This window comes from Daucus carota, chromosome 5 (genome assembly GCF_001625215.2).
Source record: "Daucus carota subsp. sativus chromosome 5, DH1 v3.0, whole genome shotgun sequence".
Lineage (NCBI taxonomy): Eukaryota > Viridiplantae > Streptophyta > Magnoliopsida > Apiales > Apiaceae > Daucus > Daucus carota.
This window is the reverse complement of record NC_030385.2, coordinates 10404942-10424061: the sequence shown is the minus strand read 5'-3', so window position 1 is coordinate 10424061 and position 19120 is coordinate 10404942. Positions and strand designations below refer to the sequence as shown.

General features: G+C 35.4%; 3 protein-coding genes across 4 annotated transcripts; all 3 read left to right on the top strand.

Annotated features, from left to right (window-relative positions):
- The first annotated feature begins 1335 nt into the window (after positions 1 to 1335).
- Positions 1336 to 4317, top strand: LOC108220355 (chaperone protein dnaJ 6). Its single transcript, XM_017394096.2, has 8 exons — positions 1336 to 1695; positions 2554 to 2652; positions 2749 to 2850; positions 3248 to 3307; positions 3414 to 3520; positions 3591 to 3673; positions 3785 to 3875; positions 3970 to 4317. Exons 1-8 carry the CDS (start codon positions 1591 to 1593, stop codon positions 4181 to 4183), a joined length of 861 nt encoding a protein of 286 aa, XP_017249585.1. The 5' UTR covers positions 1336 to 1590; the 3' UTR covers positions 4184 to 4317.
- A 924-nt stretch (positions 4318 to 5241) lies between these two features.
- Positions 5242 to 11623, top strand: LOC108221306 (uncharacterized). The gene is made up of 2 exons (XM_064094647.1): positions 5242 to 5382; positions 11033 to 11623. The coding sequence occupies exon 2, from the start codon at positions 11051 to 11053 to the stop codon at positions 11582 to 11584; it is 534 nt and encodes a 177-aa protein (XP_063950717.1). The 5' UTR covers positions 5242 to 5382; positions 11033 to 11050; the 3' UTR covers positions 11585 to 11623.
- A 2978-nt stretch (positions 11624 to 14601) lies between these two features.
- LOC108220186 (serine/threonine-protein kinase Nek6) lies at positions 14602 to 19120 on the top strand. Of its 2 annotated transcripts, none has more exons than XM_017393879.2 (14): positions 14602 to 14742; positions 14852 to 14977; positions 15262 to 15328; positions 15812 to 15874; positions 15965 to 16011; positions 16279 to 16324; positions 16418 to 16498; positions 16575 to 16617; positions 16705 to 16754; positions 16834 to 16915; positions 16992 to 17041; positions 17144 to 17217; positions 17464 to 17515; positions 17598 to 18807. In XM_017393879.2, exons 2-14 carry the CDS (start codon positions 14856 to 14858, stop codon positions 18690 to 18692), a joined length of 1872 nt encoding a protein of 623 aa, XP_017249368.1. In that variant the 5' UTR covers positions 14602 to 14742; positions 14852 to 14855; the 3' UTR covers positions 18693 to 18807. The 2 variants fall into 2 exon arrangements, with proteins under 2 accessions (XP_017249368.1, XP_017249367.1); XM_017393878.2 differs by having other exon boundaries at positions 14603 to 14742; positions 14843 to 14977; positions 17598 to 19120.

Sequence of the window (19120 nt, the reverse complement as noted above, 5' to 3'; positions counted from 1 at the left end):
AGAACATAATGTGCAGGTTATTAAATGTTTACGAATATTATTGAACAAAAAAAATTGAAATTTAGATGAATAGATTACATTTTATCCAACTTTGTACTCCAATACTCCAATATTTTGTGTACTCCATAGAACTTTACTCTTAAGTTATAATATAAAAAAATAATATTTTTGGTGAGATTTGAAAGTGATCTATAAGCTTCCTACAAAAACTGAAAAGTAGTTTTTTTCAAAAGTATGGGGGGCTGCTTTTTCTAAAAATAGCTTTTTAATCAAAAACTGCTTTTAGATTTACCAAACAATTTTCTGTTTGTTTTTCAACAAAAAACGATTGTTGCTGTCAACAGCAACGCTAAACATTACCTAAATAGCTTAAATTTAAGTACAATCAAATATGTTTGGGTTCGATAATATATAGTTTTAGATGATATCATATTTGTTTAGGGTAAATTTGTTCGGATTGATCGATTTTGAGTCGTATTCATATAATATTTCGGATTGTTTTCGAATTGTCCTTAGATTTGATTATATTGAAATAAATTCTCGGATTATTTTTGGTTCGGTTAAATTTTGAATTATCGTTCTTGAATATGAATTTGGATCTTAATTCCAAATATATACTTGGATATATCGGATCGAGGTTAATTCGCCGGGTTTATTGAGGAGACAAAGAGCATCTCCGGTAACCTCCTGACTCTCTCTTAAAAATAATAATACAAACAATGTGATTTTTAACAAATTATTACATAAACCTTGAACTCTAACAACACCTTTTATTCTTATTCTTTATTTATATTTAATTCATATATTGAATTCCATTATAACAAAGATTCAAAATATGAGGTAAGTGTTGTGAAATGATAGAACTCGGAAGGGAATGATATTTTTAATAAAATATAAGTTGAAAGTTGTGTATTCCTCTTACAACTGAGGAGAGCCGAGAGCTTCTTAACTTCTTCTTTTTTATTTTTTAAGGAGTCACTAAAAGGTTGTTAGACTTTCATTTTTGCTCATATTTTTTCATTTTTTAGCTCAAAAACTTGAATAAAGAGTTTATTGGAGATGCTCTATACTCCTTCGGTACCAATATATATTTTACATTATTTTTTGACATATATTTGAGACTTATATAAAATATAATTCCACAATATTTTTTTATTTTACTTTTTTTTGAATGAAAAATTAACTTTTACAATTTAAAGAAAATAATTAAAAAAATTATAGAACTATATTTCATGAAAATCTCAGAATACGTGAAACAGCCGACTTAAACGAGTTGACTGGATGGAAAGAGGAATGTGTGTTTGAAAACTGTCCAAGTGTTGATAAAAAAATAGAGCCTTCCACCTCAAAATTGGTAAGTCCCAGGCCTAAGGACCAAGCCCGGACGAATAGCAGGCCGGGTTAAATAAGCTGAGCAAAACCCACTGGCCACTGCTGAATAGAAGAAAGACGGGAATTATGAGCAGGCGGGAATTCTTGAAATCGAGGAATATTAACGCGGGAATCCAACCCTCTCTACATAAACCCATTTACACTCTCTAATAATCTCAATCCATCTAGTATTTGGAGAGAGATCAGAGATACAAGGAGATGGGTAAGAGAAAGAAGAGTAGGGTTTCTGAAGACGAGGAAGAACAGCAACACGAAGATCCCGGCCACTCGTCGTCTGTGTCCAACGATAAGAGCTTGTACGAGGTTTGTGGTGTTTGCAATTCTTCAATTTACCACCTTAAACACTCTATCGACAATCATCTTGGTCATGTTTCTTCAATTTGGTAGCCAATTTAAGGGTGGAAGATTAGATTTGAGTTACTACGGTAATTGGTATAACAAACCAGATTTTTATTGATTTGGTTTGATGAAGAAAATTAGTAGCAAAGAAAAATAGACATCTTTATCGTTTTGGGGGAATTGGGTTTTAGTTTAAATTGATGGTATCAATGGAATTATAGTAAGCAAGGAACGCATTGAAATTTCAAATAGTTACCTCCAAATTTTCCAGATTTATATTTCATTTCGTTTCCACTTTCCAACCCTATTACGCTCCTTCCTACTAAACAGGTTAATAGACTTGATTGTACCTGATTTTGCTATATCTACCTGATTGTAGCTTTGGTGGTTTACTTTTGTTTATTGGTAGTTTGGCATGTGTTTAGTTACTGCGATCACATCACTTAACTTTCTTATAAGTTATAAATATCCCATATTTATTAGATAATTGTAATAATACTATAATACTTGCAATTTAGCTGCATACAAGTTAAGAGCTGGATGACTTGAAAAAAAACAGTTAAGAGCTAGATGGCTTCTTTTATTTTCTTATAAACGGGGTGATTGAGCAGACACCCACTAATTTAAGATAGTAATAGTTTTTCCTCCCACGGTACAAATTATTAATTAGTATATGAGCTTTCAAACCAAAAAATATACTTGGAATAGTTATCATTTTATATTTACTCAGATCACCAAGAACTAGCTCTATTTTTTGCTTTGGAAATTTCAAGCTCCGACACAAAGTGGAAACATATGCTGAACAAGTTCTGTACCTTGCAGGTTCTTGGAGTGGAAAGGACAGCAACTCAGCAGGAGATAAAAAGAGCATATCATAAATTGGCATTGCGACTACATCCTGATAAGAACCCGGGTGATGAGGTAAAACTTATTTTGTTATTGCTTTGCAGTTTATCCCCTCTCATTTACAACTGTACTTGCTTTTCATTTAACTATTTATCAACTTTGTGTCTGCAGGGGGCCAAAGATAAATTTCAGCATTTGCAGAAGGTGATATCAATTCTTGGTGATGAAGAAAAGCGGTCACTTTATGATCAGACTGGCTGCATTGATGATGCTGTGAGTTTATATAGATCTACTACTGTGGCAGCATTTTGTGGTTTTGTTTATTTTGAATTTGAGGGACATGTCAGATTACAAGTTAGTCATAACTTTTGTTGGTGCAATACATAATACACCAATTAACGAGTTGTTATACTTATATTTTAACCAGTTAACGAGTTGTTATACTTATATCATACCAAAGCTTACCTCAGAGGATTTGCTTTTTCTTTAGAATCAGTTTCCTATTTGTTAAGTGCTGACCTAAAGAATCTTCTTACAAGATACTATTGTAATACATTTTTATTCTTGAGTTCCGTTTAGTGGTCATGTATACTGCAGATGAAATAATATCTCCATAAAGGCCATCTTGTAGCTGGGGCAAGGTTAATCTTTTTGTTGTTCTTATACTCAGGAACTTGCAGGAGATGCTGTTCGAGATTTGAAAGAATTTTTCCGAACTATGTACAAAAAGGTTTGTATATATGAGAAAGTATTGCATATACTTTTTCTTGCTTATTTGATGCTGAGAGTTACTAGTTCCTTGAATAAGCAATGATATATATGCATTTCATTTGCAGGTGACTGAAGAGGATATTGATGAGTTTGAAGCAGAATATAGGGGGTCAGACTCTGAGAAGAAGGATTTAATCGACCTATACAAGAAATACAAGGGTAACATGAAGAGGTAACATTTTAGTCATATGTATATCCTATAAATTTTGTTCATTTGTCCTAACATAATTCGCTGTTCGCAGGCTTTTCTGCTCTATGATATGTTCAGATCCTAAACTGGATTCACATAGATTCAAGGATATCCTGGATGAAACCATAGCTGCAGGTGAATAGACATCTTTTTTTTTGTGTTTTAACTGGTGGCTGGTAACGACATGTATCAATACTAGCATAGTGTGTGGTCATATTAATCTGTGTTGTTACTTTATGTTTCAAGGGGAAATAAAGTCAACTAAAGCGTATCAGAAATGGGCTGTCCAGGTTTCTGCTATGAAACCACCCACAACACCTCCAAAACGCAAGGGAAAGTAAGTCAATATGTTCAACCCAAAATAATTTCAACTCTCTATAGTACAATATTACATGATATATTAGACTAACCATGCATTCACCGGATTATAGATCAAAGAAAGAGTCGAGCGATTTATATGCTATCATCGCTCAACGACAGAGCGAGAGGAAAGGCCGCTTAGATTCCATGTTTTCATCTGTGATTAGCAAATATGGCGGCGCCAGAATAGCAGAACCGAGTGAAGAAGAATTTGAAGCAGCCCAGGCTAAAGTTGATAGTCGGAAGGCCTCCAAAAGTTCCAAGAAAAAAAAGAAGCTAAACTAAGCTTGTGTAATGATTTCAGATTTCTTTGGAACAAGTTCAATTTAAGTTGTATTTGCAAGTGCTACTTTGATTTGATTAGTAAGTTACAAGAACATGCTTTTGCTATATATGGAAATGCAGTTCTTTTAATCCAACCATCTGAAACCCTTGATGAGTGATATTGTCAAGAGTAGATTACAATCCTTTCTCTGTAGAACACAAGCAACCCCGTGTTAGTTACCCCTCCTGGTTCTGGAATGAAATATATAGTCTATACCGGTTGAAGGGAGTTAAATCACAATCAGTTCCGAGTTCGGACAGACTCATTTGTAAATCTATATGCATTTTAACTATTTGACTGAATAGTGTTGATTATAGCTATCTTTACTCAGAACAAGTACTCCAACCGTATTCACCCATTAGGCAAATTTTTAGCTATCAGAGTTTGGGACGCTACTTCTACAGATTGCAACCCTCTCTTTTATATTAATCCAGCTCATCTCGCGCTCATTCTCTCTCTCCCACAACTTCTATTTTTCTCTCCATCCAAGTTCTTATTGCAGAGGTGAGTTTGTATTTACTTTTTTGATTTTATCTTGAATCAAAATTGTTGATATCTTCTGTATTTTATTCGATCGTATGTGTATGTAATTAGGGTTTTGGTTTAGAAAGTCTATTTTAATAATGATGGAACATATATATATATATGTAATAATGCAACTAGGGTTTTGGTTTAGAATTTAGGGGTTTCCATTACTTCACTCATTCAGTTCTTGTGGTGTTGATATAGAGATGGAGGGCTTATTTATATCTTTACTTAATGAAGGATCAATCTCAGAATTTGAAGATATGATAGTTTCTGAATAAACTCAATCTCGATCACAGCCCCAAACCCATCCCCCAACCCCAAAAAGAGGTTCCGAAACTAAAGAAGCGCAAGAGGTCAATGAATTTTTTTTATTGAAGAGGATTTGTTACTTATTGCTGTGTGGCTGAATGTTTGTATGGATCCCGTGCAAGGAAATAATCAGACACATACAAACTATTGGGCCAGGATTTAAAAATATTACGATGAAAATAAAGAAAGGCTAGAGAGTGATCAGAGTGCTAATTCGTTGTGTAATCGTTGGTGCACAATAAACGAAAAAGTGGCCAAGTTTATTGGATTTTACAACCAGATTTTGGGAAGAAATCAAAGTGGATTGAGTGAGCAAGATAAGGTACATTGTTATTTACTTGATACTTTATAATTAAAAGTGTTTGTTATAGTGCTGCTACCATAAAAAGTTATGAATTATATGATCATGTGGATGATGAGATTGAGAGTTTTGTGAGCTTTGTCAATGCTCAGCTATTAGGCAATCAATTCATCTGTCTATTTTTATTTAATCTGTTTAGTGATGTTTTAACCAGAATTTTCGGGTTGAATACTAAGCAATTTAATCAATAAAAGTGTGCAAATAAAGTAAAAGAACACAAGAAAATGGTGACGCGGAAAACCCCGAAAGAGGGTAAAAAACCGCGGGAGGGCTTGGTCCTGCCAAATAAATGTTTCACTATGTTGATAATTCGAGTACAAGACTTGAGGTGTAGGGATTGTGTTTACTGCCCTTTGATTACATACGTTTATATAGCCTCAGTTACAACTAAATTATCCCTACAATTACTCCATGTTAGCCCACGTTCCTATCTATCAGCATAAGTTGGTTACAAGGTTTATCCTCCCGTTTGACTCGGTCTTCTGCAACTCAAACCCATTCTTATCCGTTAGCATGACGTCTTCGCGGCTTGGCGTCCATCAAAGGCGTCCGTCTCGTCGCCTCTACTTTACGCTCCAACAATTAGCCCCATGATTTTATAATTAATTATTTCACGTAGTATTTGTAAATTTTGGATATAACAATAGCCCCAGATTTTATTAATTAATTTAATTAATTAATAAAATCTCCTCAAATCACACGAAGCGTTTCCTTGTTTGACGTTAGCGCGTGTATCTGAATTCCATCCAAGGTTGACAACTGATATACTTTGCATCCAACATGTCAAGTTGTGACGTTGCTTTGCATTATATTTGTAAAGCCCCCTCTAGATGTTTTCTGACATGTGCAAGATATTGTTTACAATCTCGTCATTGTTAGCTGCATATTCCTATGTGTCCGTGACTTGAAATTGGTTCATGTGACCTCTTAATTGGGAGTGATTATGACGTAATGGATAGGAGTACCAACACGTAAAGTGTTTTGTAGCATGTCTTCCGTCTGTAATGTATAAGTTGTAGACATGATGTGTATCTCGTCATCATAACGTGATATGTTGTTTGGAACTGTATATGTCACTTATAATTATAATGTGTGACATGTGGTTTAATTTGTCATGACACGTGTAGGTGGTGACATGTAGAAATGTATATTGTGATCTATATGTAATGTGTCAAACTAAGGGTCATGACTAGTGTAATTTCGTGGAGCATTCGTCGTCATTATATGTTAAATACGTCGATGTATATAAACTTGTGATATGCGTAATTGTAGTCGACAAATTTATTTTTTATAACGTTGGTGCACGTAGTATATGTATTCGACAAATATATATATTCAATGAATATATAATTTTCAGACGTTGATGCATGTAGTATATGTATTCGACAAATATTTAATTTTCAAACGTTGATGTATTCGACAAATATGTTTATTTTCAAACGTCGATGCATGCATTCGTAGGCTAGTTAAAAGGCCTTTCCCTCTTGAAACTTAGCTCGTAATTGTAATTGTGATTATGTAATGTTTAAATACATAATGTTGAAATGCATCATTATTCGTGGCGTCGTAAGTTATATGTGTAATGTCTAGTGTTGTCGTCACCATCATTCGATAATGATCAACCGTAGTAGGATGGGTGATCAGCCCTCCTTGTCTATTAATATGTATCTAAAATATACTCATGCAATATCATGTCACAATAAATATCATGATGAAGACGTCAACTTTAAGCAGTTAAACATGAAGACAATTTGGAATAACTTGCATAACATATTTAATCAAGTAGAGTGGCAAGTCATGTAAGAAACAAGACCATGTAACATCATGCTTAGATAGGGCTGTAATTCGAGTCGGGCGGCTCGCGAGCTCGCCCGGCTCGAACTCGTTTAAGTGGGCTCGGCTCGGCTCGACTCGTTAAACGAGCCGAGTTCGGGTAAAGGTTTCGGCTCGTTTAATTAAACGAGCCGGCTCGACTCGACTCGTGAAATTAAACGAGCCGAGTTCGGGTAGAGGTTTGGGCTCGATTAAGTGTAAAATTATACGAGCTGGCTCGCTCGGCTCGTTAAAACCGACTCGTTTAGCTAAACGAGCCGGCTCGACTCGACTCGTGAAATTAACCGAGTCGAGTTCGGGCAAAGATTTAGGCTCGATTAGTTAATCGAGCCGGCTCGGCTCGGCTCGATTAAAGTTGGCTCGAATTAGGCTCGGCTCGGCTCGAATTACAGCCCTATGCTTAGATCACGAATCATTCAAGCAAACATTTACTCGAAGCATAAAATAACATCTAAATGGCATAAACTCAAGCAAAGATCGTTATTAACTTATTATCATATTGCTAATAAGCTGAAAGAGTAAAGAGGGTGAGTTCACTTACTTGTGTTAAAGTTTTTAATTCGACGTGTTCCAGCCCCCAGGGACTTGTGATTCGTACACATGTATCATTATATTGTGATAAAGATTTAAATGTAGTGCATCATTAAAGTAGCAAAATTTCCAACAACGATGTCAACCATGTTTTGAATATGCTATATTGTCCCCTTGTGGCGATTTTAGGAGAAGTCCCAATCATGTCCTGTTGAGATAGTAGACTTGGACTGAAATCAGCCACAAAATTAGCAAAATATGTGATGTCGATCGTTGTTTGTGACTCATAAGTGATAATGTATTCGACATGATCTGTCATGTTTCTAGAGTTCATGTCTAGCTGTCACGTCGATCATCATGTCAAGACTTCATGTCCAACTGTCACGTTGTTATTTTTATACAGTCACCATGTTTGCTAGTCATTCTGGATATTCGACTTCATGTATGATGTCTCTTTTAAATTAGTTGTCTGCTTTCCGACTGATTATCATAATGATGTTTGCTTTCCATTTGACATGTATGTGGTTTGAGTTGTCATCATTTAACTTGTATATGTTAATGTCGAGGCTGTTACCCATCGTGTCATCGTGTTCCCAATCGAAGGTGTCCATTCTTTTTGTCAAAAAATCAATTATGTCGGTCTCTCTCTTTGGTGTCACGTCATGTCCTCTTGTGGTGTTGCTTTTTGTCGTGTAGATGTCATCCATGCCTTGTTGGTTGTGTTGCGTCACGTGTGGTTTACAAGTACCTATCAGACGTGATGAGATGAGTGTAACTTGTTCCTATCGTACATGTCATGGTCGTTTGTGGTCACTTCCGCTCTGTTTAGCCTAGTCAAGTAATATCTTAACGGCTCCCTGTGTCGTTGCACTATTTTGTAGAGATCACTCGTCGTTTTTCTTCAAACACCCTATTACTAGTGAATTGTAGATTGAACGTGTCCATCAAATCTGCAAACGTGTCTATAGATTCATTCGGCAAGTTGACAAACCGTTGAAGGGTTGGTCCCGTCAACGCTGCACCATAACCCTTTCACATACATGCTTCCCTTAAGTCCCTTGTGATCAGTACTGTGAACATACGTTGTTTACATTGGGTGATGTGTTCTAGAGGATATGTCGTCCCGTCATAAGACTTCATCGTAGGTACCGTAAATCATTTTGGTATCTCGACCAGTGCGATGTTGTCAAAAAGGGGGAATCAGCGTAGCTTGTGGGAGTTGCTTTCTCCAAGGGCTTAAGTGCTCCCGAAATTCTTTAGATCATCTCTCGAAGCTCTGTTAACTCTTTTTTCACTGGTTTTAAGACGTCATCACGTGACATAGATATTTTGCGTCGTGACCTTCGTTCCTCACGATCAACATCATGTTCTTCCATGTCATCATCATGTCGTTCTTCTCGACGTTTGTCAGTGTTCCTATCGTCGGTAGTCATGTCCCTTTCTCCAATTGGTGGTTCCTCATTGTAAGCATTCTCTTCAGGTTAGTGTTTCTCAGTATCGTCCATCTCCAGGCGTCGTGCTACACTCCTCAAGACACTCTTTCTCGTTGCAACTGTGTTGGACCGCGCAGTGGTCAAATCCCGACTTAATGTTTCATTTTCCGAGCGTAAAACTTCCATCTCAGCTTGCATTTTGTTCACACCAATTTCCGCTGTAGGAACTGTTGTGTCTGACCGTGGGTTATTGGATGTCGTCGTCGGATTAAATTGATGCTTAGTAAACTTCCCACAGACGGCGCCAATTGTTTTAACCAGAATTTTCGGGTTGAATACTAAGCAATTTAATCAATAAAAGTGTGCAAATAAAGTAAAAGAACACAAGAAAATGGTGACGCGGAAAACCCCGAAAGAGGGTAAAAAACCGCGGGAGGGCTTGGCCCTGCCAAATAAATGTTTCACTATGTTGATAATTCGAGTACAAGACTTGAGGTGTAGGGATTGTGTTTACTGCCCTTTGATTACATACGTTTATATAGCCTCAGTTACAACTAAATTATCCCTACAATTACTCCATGTTAGCCCACGTTCCTATCTATCAGCATAAGTTGGTTACAAGGTTTATCCTCCCGTTTGACTCGGTCTTCTGCAACTCAAACCCATTCTTATCCGTTAGCATGACGTCTTCGCGGCTTGGCGTCCATCAAAGGCGTCCGTCTCGTCGCCTCTACTTTACGCTCCAACAATTAGCCCCATGATTTTATAATTAATTATTTCACGTAGTATCTGTAAATTTCGGATATAACAAGTGATTCTTTGAGGACAATAATATGAGGCTTGCTCTCTGTGACTGTCAAAAACCATGTGTATGCAAACGGTATTATGCAGGACAGTATTATGGAAATGGTGGTAAGATTGACAGAATGAATCAAATCACTAATTGGGTTGGTAGCAATCCAGGCATAATCTTTTCCCATCATCTGCATCTGCATCTGCTCAGCTTTCTGAAATAGACGAATTGCCAATTTTCGAGATGTATGACCCACAAAAACTCTAGATTGGTCATTTCTGAGCCTCATAAGCTCTGTGCATAATAGTAACCCTTTGCCGATTCCAAGTCTGCACAATTGCTGCTGCAGAATTCATCTGTGCATAATGATTAACTGTTGAGGCTTGCACAAGTAACTGTCACAGTTGTTTATATCTCTTATCTCTATGACTATGCATCTAGTGGTGTAGTATGAATCATATAGTTTTTGTGAAACTTATATGATGAGACACATTGATTGCAGAGTTTCAATCTTGCTTTTTCTTCTTTTTGTTCTTGTAGAGAATTTAAGTTGTAATGTGAATGTCAGTTTGGTCGAAAACTAGGACACTGGACTAGAAGTGATAACAGAAGATTGTTATAAGATGGTGTTTGATTGTTCTTTGAAAGTTTTAATAAAATAAATTTCAAAGATGGTCTAAATTTGCAAGGAAAAGAAAAAAAAATAAAATTAACCAGTGTTAGCCTAAATTTCTTGGTTGTAAAAGTTTTGACGTACATGAGTAGTAAAGAATTCGACTATTGTTACCCATTTCTACAACTCGAGATGATTCTTGCAATGTATGTGGTCCAAGAATGATTTGTACTTTCTCTACTAGTCGGTCTTCTTACTGCACAATTTATATCAGCAAGTGAATCAAAAAATTTAAGAAAATAAAGATTTGGTGCTTCCTGTGCAGATCAGTAGCACTCTTGAGTGCAGAATTTACTTGCTCAGACTACTTGTTCAGGAACATTTTTATGTGCGTCTATTATTGTGCAGGTCGACCAAACAGTAGAGATGTATGAGCGGGTTATGAAAGAGAAATTTATGTTTATACGTCACTGGAATGCACTAAAATTTTCGCCAAAATATCAAGCTAGTTTGGCAAAGAAAAACAAGCCAGCTAAAGACAAAGATGCATCTTCACAATCTGTTGATAGTCAGATTCCTACAAGCCTAGAATCCGATGAAATGATGGAACGTCCAATTAGAAGGAAAGCTACAAAGAGATTGAAAAGAGTTGTCAATGAAGCAAAAGATGAGGAGGGCTTAGAAATTCTTAAAACAATGCAGAAAGATACATTGGCCATTGCTTCTTCAAGAACAGAATCAGTTCAAATGAGCTTGCAATTACAGAAGGAAATGAGGCAGTTACAAAAAGAGAAGTTGCAGTTACGCTTAGCTAAGGAGGAGCGGGAGAGGCAAAAAGAGGAGCGAGAGAGGCAAGTTTATGAAGCTTCCATCATGGCGATTGATACTAGTAAAATGCTACCAGATCAAGCTAAATATTATGATGCACTTAAAGCTAGGATAAAGAGAAATATATCATGATATGTTTTCATTTTATGTACTGACTTTAACGTGCGAATATTATGTGGGTGTTTGGGAACTATGCTTCTCAGCTTATTTATAAAAAAAGCTGACTTTTATTATTTTAGCACCGTTTGGCAAAATTATGGAAGTGCTTATATTAGACCGTGAGAAGCCAAAAAAAGAAGTTAGCTTTTCTTGCTTCTGCTTATCCTGTGAACCACTAGGTAACAATATTGATAGGAAATACAAATACAGATAATACAGGAATATATTAATGCTCAATCCAATTATTTAGAAAAGTTAATTGACCATTCAATTCTCTGCAGCTTTCTTTTTTCTGTGCTGATATGGTTTTATTTCTTTTTTATTATAATAGAGAATTATATTTTGAACCTGTAAAATATTTCATGTATTAATGATAAGGTGTTGTATTATTATGATTATTCTTTTAAATAAAATAATATTATATTATTAAATTACCAAACTATGCTAGCTTATAAGTTAAGTTATCCAAACAGTACTAAGTAACTTATAAGTTAGGGTATCCAAACACCCTTAATAACTTATAATAACTTATAAGTCCAAACCAACTTTTCACTTATAATCAATTTCTTTATTTTAATCTATAAGTCACTTTTTTTAAGTTCAGCCAAACGGCCCCTATGTATTAGACTTGTTTTAACAATGTTAAGTGATTTCAAAGCTTCAATGATGAAAAATTAGAGATAACAGATCTTGGGATGATGAAGTTCTTTCTCAAATATTGAAGTACCGCAGAATGCAAATGGCATTTTTATCTGCCAAAAGAAATATGCAGCTGAAATTATGAAAACGTTTATAATGTTGGAAGGCAAAGCTGTTTGTAGTCCAATTGTTCCTAGTTGCAAGTTACACAGTGATGAGCATGGTGTCGCAATCGATGACTCTTTTTACAAGCAAGTACTAGGAAGCTTGATGTACCTTTACTACAACTCGTCCAGATTTGATGCATAGTGTTAGTTTAGCCAGTAAGTGTATGTGTAAACCTACTAAACTTCACTTCACTTATAAGCAGCTAAAAGGATATACTAGGGTATGTAAAAGGAACAATAGATTATGGAATTATGTACAGTTAGTTTAAGGGAGGGTGTGAAAGGATTGTTTTGTTCTTGTATTAGCAATATAGGACTCTAGATAAGTCATTAGGAATAGGGTAGTTTGATAAGTTTTTATCTTTATCAAAGATAAACTCTATCTGTTAGAAATTTTAAGTTCAGTTGTAAGGCTATATATAACCACAAGTTATGTCAATAAAATCAACTCATTTTATTCCAGATGTGTGATTAGAATTTTGATTGTGATCTTATACTCAACACAGTCCCTATTTGCGTCCGTCCATGCAGTTCGAATAACAGTGCATTTCACACAGTTGCATCGATTTATCATCTAACTCTATATCAGCTTCTGTTCGTGTATATAAAAGAGGTTCTGTGTCTGTGTGCTTCTTCATAGCATACATACAACATCAGCATATGTATATATACATGAACATGAGGCAAGTAAATAGCTTGATATTAAAGCCCTGGCTATAATGGTTGGCTTAATTGAACATATAAAATTTGTTGAACCTCAATTTGTTAAATTTGTAACCCATTTTATTTCGATGGGGTTAAATTTTAAATATCGCATGTTATTATTATTTCGAATTATTATAAATAACAGTAATTGATAACGTGACATTTGCTACATATCTGTAGTGGTTCAATAAATTAAATTATATACATTTAAATTGTGATATTTTTTGTAAAATTATTTATATATATTTATTTTTTATATAACTCATTTTTTAACTAAAGATTTTTTTGACCGGAATTATCGTTCCAGATTCTTTACCTCTATGACTCTATCCATCTGCCGCTTAAAGTCAACTGACGGTAAAATGTGTGAAATGTGCAACTTGCATGAGATTATAGAGTTGATATCATTAACTGTCATGAATAAAAATGAAGATTGTTATTTAACAATACCCGTGTTGTAAAAAGCGGGAATCGGAGTTAATTGGTGAAATTACGGAACAAGGATTAATCGGGGATTAATCGGATTGATCGATGAGTAATCGGAGATTTAATCAGTTCGATGAGTTACGGAACAGGGATTAATCGGTGATTAATCGTGATTAATCACCGACTTTTAGAACAGAGAACAATACAGATAATGTAAGTAGATTGTTAAAAGCAACTTCTACTAAATATATGTGCAAAAATAAATATGATAGAATTAAAATAATATTGTCCAAATTGTAAAACAATCATTCATGTCTACGCATTTAGAGAATAAGTTAAAAAATAAAACAATCACAATATGAAATCATTTATAACAAAATTTCCACCAAAAAATAAAAATTCATTCATCTAGCTTATCACAAACATGAATATATATAAGATAAAAAAATTATACACAACAATTTGCTCCTGTCAAAAGAGTTAATTTTAATAACAGCTTACTAATTTTGTTATCTTAATTATCTGAGATGAAGCAGTTAGAGCATCTCCAACCATACAAAGCCCTTTGGCTAAAAAATGAGTTGGCATTCCAAAATTAAAAAATATAGTCAACGTCGTGAAAAAATAGCACTCCAACCACGTGAACCTGTTGTCTATAATTTTAGCCAACCTCTTATGGATGACTAAACTTGTCGAACCTCTACAGATCTGTAAAAAATCTGTAGGAAGATTGCACATCATTTATTACCATATTAAACTGATATATTCTATTTTAACAATCTAAAAAATTAATAACATACTATTTTTAAATTATAGCCAACCAATATAGCCAATACTATTGGAAGCAAAATGTATTACAGATTTACATAATGTATTACAGGTCCAATTTAGCCAACGATTACAACCAAAACCGTTGGAAATGCTCTTACGGCAAAGCTGGGCTTTACCAAATTTGTTTTGTTAATTATTTCAGGCCAAGCAGTTACTCCTTGCACGTCTTTAATGTGTTTCACCACCACCTCTCTGTTTCTCTCTCATATTTGTCTCTACACATCGCATAGATGCTACTTGAATTTATTTATCTATCTTCATTCAACTCAAACTCAACAACCACATTCTCAAGTGGAGCCATTTATTTCCTACATTTCTTCTCTCTTGGACTCAATTTTTCTCCTTTTATTTCTACTCTACCAGGTAACTCTTAAATCATTAATTTTTTTATATAATATTCATGGAATCTGTAGATTTTAGTAAATCTTGATAAACCCATATGTCAAAATTTGACCTTTTGAAGTTTATAAAGTTCAATGGAGGCTGAGAATGGCGATACTGATAAGTCCAAGATAGAGGGTTATCAAGTGATTGAGCAAATTGGAAGAGGGGCTTTTGGAGCTACGTTTCTTGTGCTCCATAAAAATGAAAACAGAAGGTATGTATTTTTTTATTTGCTTGTGTATCTATATTAAATCTTTAAGGCCCATTTTTCCCATTTCCTTAAATTCATTTATGAATCTTGCTTGTCTGTGTTTAAGGTTTTCAGGATTAACATGCTTATTGGTAACTTTGGTGTGTATACTGTACTTATCTGATGTTAGTTACCACTTACAACCCATGATACTAACTTTTTGTATTTCAACAAGTAATATGTGACATAATTTTTGGATTCCTTTTGATAGATTGCAACTTGATCATCTATCTTTTGTATTGTAATAGGTATATTCTGAAGAAGATTCGCTTTGTTAATCAAACTGAGAAATTCATTGATGCGGCTCACCAGGAGGTTATTTTCATCTTTTTTCCCTTCTTTTTAGTGTACTGAGCCAGTATTAAGGACATGGCCAGAAAAATAAGGATTCTAACTTCATATTCTGAAGTAAATGATCTGCTGAGCTTTGTTATCGGCAAAGATAGACATCTTATATGAATGTGTAACACATTTATTTAGAGAAAGTCTAAGATAGCATCAGAAATGTGTGATATTTGTTTAGTAGAATCGTGATATCTTATCTCAATGTCAATCATGGGAATCTACATTCATTATCATTGGAATTTCTTTGTTCTTGCCTAATTGGGACTGTCTTTAGATAGTTCCTACTTAATTTGTTATCAACACCTGCGTCTAGACGTCCATATCTGATCCAGTAAATATTAAACGTTGGCTGTCATCTACTGGAGTACTGGACTATCGTATTGTGTGTTATGAGTTACATTCCTTGGCATACAATATATTGAGTTTGAGAAATATATTTTTGTTTGATGCCAGATAAATTTAATTTCAAGATTGAACCACCCTTATGTCGTGGAGTACAAAGATGCTTGGGTCGAGGTAACAAAGTGCTAAACATATAGCCAGTAAGCAACATACACTAATTCTATTTGAGGCTTCTAGTGTACCTAAATTTGCTTTATTTTGCAGGGTTCAAGTGTGTGCATCGTAACAGGATGCTGTGAAGGAGGAGACATGTAAATGACTAACCTTAGATTTATCTTTTTCTTTAAGATAGTATAGTGTTGGCGAGACCTTCGTAATGTATTGATGTGCATAGTTTCTTATATTATAAAATCATAATCTGAGAGGAAATTAATCATTTGAATATTTTTCATCTTTTGGTGAATTCCCTAAAATATATATATGTGTCTGAACAAATAAATAATTCCAATCAGCATGATGATAAGCCTACCTTTTTATGAACACTTGGATTAGGTAATAATACTTTTCTCTATGATCAGGGCCAAGTTTGTTAGAAAGGCTAGGGGTGCATATTTCCCAGAGGAGGTAAGAGTAAAGAACTATTAAATATTCAAGCTTGACTAATATACTTGCCATGGCTATTCACATGTGAATGTCTTTTTCTTTTTATTTCTGTAGAAACTCTGCAAATGGCTAGCTCAGGTGTTATTAGCATTGGACTACTTGCATTCAAATCGAGTTCTTCACAGGGATCTTAAGGTGTATATTTATTCCACCTTTACGAAAATATGCCTCTTTGTTGCACAAAATTTAACATGAGTTTATCTGATCACAGTGTTCCAATATATTCCTCACAAAGAGTGGCGATATACGTCTGGGTAAGAATTCGAAAGGAACTTCTAAAGACTAATTTGTGTCTATTTATTCAAAAAATTTATTTACTCTCCACTTTCTTGGATGAACAGGTGACTTTGGACTAGCAAAGCTGCTTCAATCAGAAGAACTTGCTTCTTCGGTATTTGCTTTAATCGTCTTTTTAGACCAATTTAAACTTCTCATAACAGCCTTAACATGTGACTTCGACTTGTGTCTAGGTTGTTGGCACTCCCAATTACATGTGTCCTGAGCTCCTCACCGATATTCCATATGGATACAAATCTGACATATGGTACCTCGGTAGGAAATACAAACTTCATACTTTGCACCATCACTGTAAGATTTTTACTTAATATATAATATATTGTATGATCAGGTTGCTGTATGTTTGAGATTGCTGCACACCAACCTCCATTTAGAGCCTCGGTAATTTCTAAGCCACATATGTAAAATATACAGTTTGCACTTAAACTTAAAACTAATCTTAAGATATGCCTTCTGATTCCTATTATTAACGGCATTGAACAGGATATGACTGGACTTATTAACAAGATCAACAGATCCTCTTTTTCTCCGCTGCCAATCGTATATTCCTCAACGTTGTAAGTGTTTTGTTCAAAAATGTTTTAGTTCTTCGGATAGTACTCACCCTTTACATTATTTCGAGACCACCCCCCCCCCCCCCCCCCCCCCACCCCCCCACCCCCCCAACCCCCCGCGTGTATAATCAGGTCTATTACACATACATATCAGCAGTCTCACACCATCAATCATGTTTCATACACACTATCCTTGATTTTTGTCTTAGTTTACCGCCATAAATTTTCAAGTGAACTTAAACGATGCAGGAAGCAGATCATCAAGAGCATGCTAAGGAAGAGTCCAGAGCACCGGCCAACTGTGAGTTTCAAAGAGAATAGTTGAATCGATTGATGGATTTTCATACCAGATTTTCCTAAATTATTATTTGTAAAAATTATAGGCTGCAGAACTTTTGCGCCATCCCCATTTGCAGCCTTACCTCCTTCAGTGTCACAACCCGTCTTCTGTCTTTCTTCCAGTGAAGTCTCCTAACAGCACAAAGGAGAAGATAAAAAGATCACCAACTCGAAAACCCAGTTGTAGCAAAGGGATCATTCAGAGAGAGGTCAGAGTGCTGAATGACATGGAGCCACTTCCATTATATGAAGAAAATGCTGATGTGCTATTAGCAAATCCAGCTAAGTACGACAATCTGGAGACGAAACGCGTTGATCCAACAAGCTATTCTGCAAAGATTTCTGTCAGCAATGAAGACTCCAGGAGTGAGGTTACAAGTTTTGCAACAACTATATGTAATGGAGATGAACAAGAAAGTTTACATTTTCTAACACCAAAAGAAAGCACTGAGACTCAGAGTTCTATAGCTGGTACATCATCGCAGCATGGAGAACAAGAAGAATCTATCAACGGAAACAATCCACAGGATCAGGAAAGTGGTTCAGAGAGAGAAACAGAAACAGAGATTGAAGCATTATGTAATCAATGTGTAAAAGTGGAATGGTATACTAAGAAGGAAAATTATATTTTGGAAAACCACAGTACGATGACAATGTCTAATGCAGGCTGTAGTAATAAGGGTGCTTCCATTGCGGAAGAGAATTTATCATCAACAGCACACATTTTTGAAGCTGACGCAGAATCAAGACTCAATGTGGACAGTTCAGTAGAGGTTCCCTTGGATAATTTGTTGCCTGAAAGTAACAGGAGGACAAATGTAGTGGAAGCAGAAACTGGTTGCAAGTCAATGCAAACACCAAGAGCTGACACTCAGGTCATTTTAGAGCAGGTAAGTGATACTTCAGTACGGATTACAACTTCTGCAATTGGTGATAATGATGGGAAAACCGGATGGGCTAATCCTACACAACAAAGAGCAGATGCTTTAGAATCTTTACTTGAGTTATGTGCACGGTTACTAAAACAGAACAAACTTGATGAGCTTGCAGGCGTGCTAAACCCATTTGGGGAGGACGCTGTCTCATCCAGAGAAACAGCAATCTGGTTGACAAAAAGCCTTATGACTGCACAGAAATAGAACAATGAACTGTAACTGCTATTGAGCATTTCGGATGGCCGCATACTTATCCATCAGCTGATTGTAAGCTTCTGTGTTTTGTGCACGTGTTTAACAAAAATTGCTTTTATATAGTCATATCATTAGAAGTGTGGCCATGGATACATAGAGGTTTAGCCCCTTAGGGTAATGTTTTTAAGTTAGCTGCACTCTAGGTTTTTTTTCGAGGCACTATGGTCGTTTTAGAGTGAAAGATGTTTGGATTCTGGCAAAACAGACGTCCGCATTTAGACATCAGCATATGCTTGTATATCCTTAATTTGTCACATGTTTACCTTGCAGACAAGTTGAGACTCCTAATGGGAATCTGGCATCAGTTGAGAATTTGTAAATGTGAGAACTGGTGTATTTAATTTAGAATATGAAAATTTTTACTGGTGCTTTTTAAA

Excerpts from the sequence above, each read along its gene's own strand:
- LOC108220186 (XM_017393878.2), top strand. The coding sequence starts at position 14,856 with ATGGAGGCTGAGAATGGCGATACTGATAAGTCCAAGATAGAGGGTTAT. Across the intron at positions 16,916-16,991 it reads ATCTGACATATGGTACCTCG|GTTGCTGTATGTTTGAGATT; the intron begins GTAGGAAATACA and ends TTGTATGATCAG. Across the intron at positions 17,516-17,597 it reads GTCCAGAGCACCGGCCAACT|GCTGCAGAACTTTTGCGCCA; the intron begins GTGAGTTTCAAA and ends TAAAAATTATAG.
- LOC108220355 (XM_017394096.2), top strand. The coding sequence starts at position 1,591 with ATGGGTAAGAGAAAGAAGAGTAGGGTTTCTGAAGACGAGGAAGAACAG. Across the intron at positions 1,696-2,553 it reads ACGATAAGAGCTTGTACGAG|GTTCTTGGAGTGGAAAGGAC; the intron begins GTTTGTGGTGTT and ends TGTACCTTGCAG. Across the intron at positions 3,308-3,413 it reads TCCGAACTATGTACAAAAAG|GTGACTGAAGAGGATATTGA; the intron begins GTTTGTATATAT and ends TTTCATTTGCAG.
- LOC108221306 (XM_064094647.1), top strand. The coding sequence starts at position 11,051 with ATGTATGAGCGGGTTATGAAAGAGAAATTTATGTTTATACGTCACTGG.